General features: G+C 43.8%; 1 protein-coding gene across 2 annotated transcripts; it reads left to right on the top strand.

Moving 5' to 3' along the window:
* Positions 1 to 1749: 1749 nt before the first annotated feature.
* Positions 1750 to 6624, top strand: RFXAP (regulatory factor X associated protein). Of its 2 annotated transcripts, XM_088522121.1 has the most exons (4): positions 1751 to 1944; positions 2011 to 2223; positions 3942 to 4049; positions 6457 to 6624. In XM_088522121.1, exons 1-4 carry the CDS (start codon positions 1792 to 1794, stop codon positions 6565 to 6567), a joined length of 585 nt encoding a protein of 194 aa, XP_088378247.1. In that variant the 5' UTR covers positions 1751 to 1791; the 3' UTR covers positions 6568 to 6624. The 2 variants fall into 2 exon arrangements, with proteins under 2 accessions (XP_088378246.1, XP_088378247.1); XM_088522120.1 differs by having other exon boundaries at positions 1750 to 2223.

Here is a 6624-nt window from a genome sequence, read left to right as displayed (position 1 = left end):
TCATCTTACTTTTTTATTACATTGTGGATAAAGCTGTTTTATTTAAATACAATGGCAAATAAGTGCAAAAGATTTACTTTTAGAAGTCTTATTTAATGCATCTGCTCTCATAGGTCAAATGTAACAACGAGATATGAGAAAGGCTTGGGGAAAGGAACCCATTTCTGATGGCCGTTTTACCTGTCATATTAAAAAATATATGTAATGCAAGCCAAACTTGACTATTTAGGCTTTCTATCTCTTTGGTTTGGAAAAAAAATGTTAATCCTTAAGGCTGATATGCTTCTGACTTCCTAGTATTTAGAAGGTACTTGGAGTACTTGGGAATTAGAATACTTGAATAGTGTGAAAAGGGATGCTTACAGCATTCAAAAAAATAAGCATGAAACTTCTATAACTTACCAGAAAAACAAATCTTAACAAACGGAAAACAGTAGCTTAAAGCCATTTGCTTCCCTACCTACTAATGGAAAGAGTTCAGCACTCATTATTGTCTGGGAATTAATGTAAGTGAGATATTGACCGTTCTTTGCTTACTCTTCAAGAGAAACATCTGTCCCAAAGTTGCTGAGATTTCGAGTCTTTCTGTGACTTTATCGCTTGGGCAGTATGACTTGAGCCCCCAAAACGAGGTGGGGAGGAATAAGCCCAGCATGCAGCTAAGTTTTACAGGCACAATAAAGGCGAGATATCTCTCTTACCTATATTCACTTTTTGATTCCTTTTTCAAATGAACTATTTCTAAAGAGTGCTTTAGAAATGATGACTTCCGTTTCCATTCCCTTGTATCTTTCAAGCACCTTTTAAAGCCGTGTTTTAAAATCCCCAGTGCTCTCCTTGACCTTTTCATTTTATAATGGAGCAGTAAGGTTACAGGATAATTTGCATTTAGATTATGTTTTCTTTGTCAGGTCATCACAATGCAGGACATAAGAATTTCATAGTCCCACTTCTTGCTGAGGTCCTTAGTTGGGTATGTGGTATTGAAATATGAGATAAAGACAGAAGCACTTCTGTGTGAAATGCAGATAGAACAACTGACACCTGGCCATAAGTGAACAGAATTCCTGCCATCAGTCGCAAGGAGACACAGGATGTCACCAGCTATTTTGACAAGTAGGGAAGAGAGACATTGCTGGTGGCCAAGGGAGAAACCGAACGGCTACAGATGTAAACAGGAATATTCCTTCACCCTAACAGTGACAGGAAAAGGCAGTTGTGGCAACTGCTGGAGACCCAAATGAGCCAGCACTGCTTTTGGGACAGACATTTGCAAAGAAAAAGGCAGACACTCAAGGACATGGACACAGCAAGAGAAAGAGAGGGAGTGCAGTGGGTGATGGCGGAGATGGATGTCCCCACGGGCTCACCGGGAGCCCCGCAGCAGTGAGGAGGGCTCGGTGCCTGTGACAGGGGAAGAGGAAGCGCCGGTGCAGCAGGCGGGATATTTGCCCTGCACGCCCGTGTATTTTCGCCACGGACACGCGGCCTTCCCCGTCGGGCCGCTTGCCGCAGCCGCGCACACGGCGCCCACGCGCGCGGCCCCTCCGCCATGCGGGCGCGCGCGCCGCCCTCCCGCGCAGCCCAGCCACGTGACCCGCCCTGCCCGCATGCGCGGTGCGCCCCGCGGCGGCGGCGCCTGCGCGCTGTGAGGCGGCGGGAGCGGCGGCGGCCGGGGGCTGCGCAGGCGGCGGCGCCCTGCGGGCCAGCTCGGCCGCGCCGCCTTCCTCCTCTTCCTCCTCTTCCTCCTCCTCTTCCTCGTCGCCGCCGCCGCAGCTGGCGCTGCTCGTGATGCAGCCGTGCGGCGGCGAGGAGGAGGAGGCGGCGGCGGCAGGGGGGGTGCTGCCGCCGCCGCCGGGGGCCGAACCGCCGCTGACCGCGAGTGGCGGCCTCATGTTTTTCTACGAGCTGGGCCCCGAGGCGGAGGGCGAGGAGGGCGAGGCGGCGGCGGGCGGCGAGAGCACCGCCTCGCCCGAGGAGCTGGAGGAGGAGGAGGCGGCGGGCGGCGAGGCGGCGGCGGCGGGCGGCGGCGGCTGCAAGAGCTGCACGTACCAGGGCTGCAGCGAGACCACGACGCAGGTGGCGAAGCAGCGCAAGCCCTGGATGTGCAAGCGGCACCGCAACAAGATGTACAAGGACAAGTACAAGCGCAAGAAGAGCGACCAGGCGCTCGGCGGCGGCGGCGGCAGCGCGGCGGGAGCGGCGGCGGCCCCGCGGGCCGAGGTGAGGCCCGGCCTTCCTCCTCCTCCTCCTCCTCCTCCTGATTTGTGCTTGAATGGGCACGGGTGGAGTAGTGGTGCTCGGAGGGAAAGAAGCTTGCCGTGTATCAGTTTAACCTCTGCTGTTGCCTCTGGCACAAATTGGCGGCCGCTGGGGTTTTGTGACTGGGACCTAGGAACTGATATAACTGCAAGATAACCGTCAAAACCCCCTTTTTTTTACCCTCTTTTTTTTTTTTTTCCTAAAAAGAATAATACAGGAAAGGAGACGGTAAAGAGGATGGGGCCAAACTCTCCTTGGTGGTGGCCAGTGACAGTTAAAGGGATGATGGGTACGAGTTGAAACACAGGAAGTTCCACCTCCATGTGAGGAAGAACTTCTTTCCTGTGAGGGTGACAGAGCCCTGGAACAGGCTGCCCAGAGAGGTTGTGGAGTCTCCTTCTCTGGAGATCTTCCAAACCCACCTGGATGCCACCCTGTGCCACATGCTCTGGGTGTCCCTGCTGGAGCAGGGGGGTTGGACTAGATGGTCTCTAGAGGTCCCTTCCAACCTCAACAGTTCTGTGATTCTGTGATAATATTGGAGTGCCACCAAAGAGCTTTTTACCTGGCATATGTACTCTGGAGGTCACCATAAAACAGTAAGTTAAAGGACAGGCATGATGCCATAGAATATTTCTTACAGGTTCTTTCCATTGCAGCTCAGGAGACTTGATGAGTGTTTTTTGGTGTATTTTGTAGCTCTTAGCAATGTCACTTCCATGTATTTGTCCCAGTCCTTAGTTGAACACGTGTAAACTCCTAATAGCTGTAATAGTCATGACAGTCTCTTGTGGGCCAGAGTTAGGTTCTCAATTGAAGTTTCTTGTTGTAGTTCCATGGACGCAGTTGAAACAAAAGATACTGGGATACTTTTTCTGTTTTTGCCTGAGGTCTGTCAGGTAGAAGGAAAGTATTAAGAATCTTTTTGTGGTGGGAAGTAGTGGGAGGGTGACAGGGAAAAGTTTAAGATGTCAAAGAAAGCAGAAGTTGAGGACTTAGTACGGATAGGATTCAAAATTACGACTGAAATTGTCAGACCAAAATGTTTTTCTGTCCAGTAGATTCTAGAACTGCATTGAGAGATGGTCTAATTCACGTGGCAGGTGATTGTACAAAAAACAGAATAAACTTAATAAACTTAAAAAGTGTGCGATTTTATTGTCAATCATTTGTGGCTTTGACATTCTTAGTAATACTCTGAAAATTCTGAATGAGCAAATAAAGTATCAGTAATGCAGGTTTTTCTTCTTTTATTTCCTTGTATATTTATTTTGCCGTTAAAAGTAGTATTGTCATTCCTATAGCTTGCAAACATCAGATAATTCTTTTCTACAGGCTGGAAATAGGACTGTGTTGAATGACTCCATTCTTAAGAAAAGTAATTGATAAATCAAACCCATTAATTACATATTTTAACTTGGTTAGATTTAGAAGATTAATTCAACAGCCTTTGCTGAGTAGTATTCACTGTGACTGATGGAAGAGTGAACATAATGTGGAAAGGAGGCTAACTCTCAGATAGCAGTAGCAAAAGGAGGGAAAGACATCTGTTTCTCTGCAGACTAATAAGGCAAATGTATCCTTTACTGTTTGGACTTTTCTGCGATGAAAAGTAAATGTGGCATTGTACTGCACTGTGTTACCTCACTTATCCATTTTGTATTTTTTTTAATGTCCAGGATTGTGTTGAAGGTTCCGTTTCTGCCACAAAACAGAGAACAGGATCCGTTGGAGATCGCCCGGCAAAACCTAGTCTTTTAGAACAAGTTTTAAATCAAAAGAGGCTGGTAAGTTTTGTTTTCCTAAAGGTTTTGAACTCAAATCAATAAAGGCAGCATATAAGATCAGTTAGTCTAATGTCTGTACATATGTGTATACATGCAAATTTTCAAGTCTAAAATACACTGTATAAAGATGTGTTTCAGCCTCTCCACAGGGCATACTAAGATAACTGAATTTCTTGATTGCTGCCATGTTAACTGAAGTTGAATATTTAGGCAGTACTAAATGAGCAAAGCTGATTCTTTAATGTAACTGAGATGTTTTTAACTTATTAATGAAACTCGTAAATTTTCATATAAAACAGTCTGATGCAAACTTTACTCCGTAGTGTGGTTTTTGGAGTCCTGGATTTGTTATCATACATGGACGTGTTGATGGCAAAACCATCTGCCTGTAAGAAAACTCTTAACTTTTCCTGTTTGTAGACATCATGAATGACATGTGCCTTAATTTTCAAACGTTCCTGTGGCTAACTGAAGAATTCAGCCAAATAAAGGGAAAGAATTTGATGCTTATTGTTGCTTTGGCATCTTCATTGTAGCTCTTTCTCCTTCATCAGTTTTTAAAATCTTCCAAAAAGCTAATAGTTCTGTTTACATTTTCCTCCTGATAGCTGTACAAAGCAATGTAATAATCCTCATTAAAGTTCTGTAGTCCTCTTTGGAAATTTGAAAATAAATCTTTAAGAAAAGTCACAGATATCTTTAAGTAAACACAATAAACTTTTTGAATACCTTTTTCAGTAAAGGCATCTATTTAATGCTTATTTCTAAAACCTTGAGTGATATCTTCAGCTGTACAGGTTTAACAAGAAATAAAAATAATAATAATAATAAAAAAACATATCACTGGTGTTCTTCATGCCACACTTACTGAATTGGCCTCTTCCCTTAATGATGATATTTATATGTCTTTTAATTACATTTGAAAAGTTTTTATTAATGCAATAATATATTTTTAGAAACCAGGAGCCCTTAAAATAAACAGATGTTGAAACTTTCTGAACAAAATTATGTCAAGGCGCTTCAAGAGTTGGGATTTCCTTAACAGCATTCTGGGGAAATGAGATTCAGATTCTTCTTGATCTGCTGCCTTGTCTGACTTGGTTTCTGTTGTTCAGCATGATTCTTTCTAGAATTACTTCTTTTACATACATCAGCACAACCCAGGGCCTGGAGGATACATGGTGACCTGGAAAGAATTCCCATAGCCTGTTTGCATCCAAGGCTGCTCCATGCCTGCACATGAAAGTTGCTGCATGTTGTTGGTAGCTGCCTGCAGGTTTATCACTCAGAAGTGCAAAGCATTCAGTACTTGCCATGAAGTTAAAACAAGCACAGAAGAGACAGTCTTTGGGCTAGTTAATATTTGTAACTTTTTGTGCCAGGACACTGGGGCCTTCACGGCATAGAGATGTAGAAAGCCAAGGCAAGGGCCACGAGAATCTGAGATTTGTGGAGCTGTGGACAGGGAGGCTTCTAGTGAGAAGTGGCAGCTGCAGGAGGCAGCTTTGAGGGATTCTTGTTGAGAATCCTGCAGCCTCTCGCTTCTGAGGCTGCAGCGGGTGGTAGGCATAGGGCAAAAGGTGCACTGAAATGGCATCAAACACCAGCAGATGAAGAGCTGCTTAGTGCAGAACTGTTCTGTAGAGTGATGGGTCTGAGAAAACTAGTGCAAGCTGTGGAAAAAGGGCTGCACATCTGTTCAGGAAGTTCTGTTCTTCTGTTTGTTAGTAACTTTTCAGTGGTCCTTGCTTATTTTACTACTTCAGTGCTGCTAGAAGTTATATACTGAATTTTTGTTTTCACTTGTAATCTCTGCAGAGTTGTCTCCTGAGAGCTTGCAGTTCTAGACCTGCCCAGAAATCTGCTTGTTCTCTTGGATGTAAATCTGGGTTTCATGGTTGCAATTCTGTAAACTCTTTGGCTACATCAGTGAAATGACCATGTGCCGCGAACAACCAGATCAGTGAATAGATCTTTAATGTGATAGAGAATGTAGAAGTTAGCTAGAAAACAAAATAAAATTGAACATAATATCAGTTCACTTATAACCTGATATGAATGTAGACAATACTGACTGTATGTCAGTAGTTTACTTCTATTTTCTACCTTTTTTTTTGTAACTTTTTTTTTTTTTTGTTCTGAATCTGCTTTCAGAATGTGCACAAATGCTGCTTCTGGTTATCTGTTTATGTTATGAAACAATTTCTTGGTTTTGGACTTCTGACTTTGATGTAGTTTTGTGAGCATATTTTGTAATTTTTGAACATTTCATTGACTCATATTGCCAATGTGCATATTGATATAGAATTAAAATTGAGATAGAATTGATATGGAATATAATCAATGTGATATGTCCTTAAAATGACTGAGTTCCTTTAATGTAAAATATGTTTTTTCTCTCTTCAAGTCCCTTCTAAGAAGTCCAGAAGTGGTGCAGTTTCTGCAGAAACAACAGCGACTGCTAAGTCAGCAGGCTTTGGAACAAAGGCAGCAACAGTTTCAAGGAGCATCTGTGTAATCAGAACAGATCAGTGCCCTACAGATGACTCTTGTGCTGAAGGAGAAATAAGTTTTT

This window comes from Tinamus guttatus, unplaced genomic scaffold, assembly GCF_059628265.1.
Source record: "Tinamus guttatus ecotype Peru unplaced genomic scaffold, ASM5962826v1 Tinamus_guttatus_pri_ptg000150l, whole genome shotgun sequence".
NCBI classification, from domain to species: domain Eukaryota; kingdom Metazoa; phylum Chordata; class Aves; order Tinamiformes; family Tinamidae; genus Tinamus; species Tinamus guttatus.
This window is presented reverse-complemented; position numbering and strand designations above follow the sequence as displayed.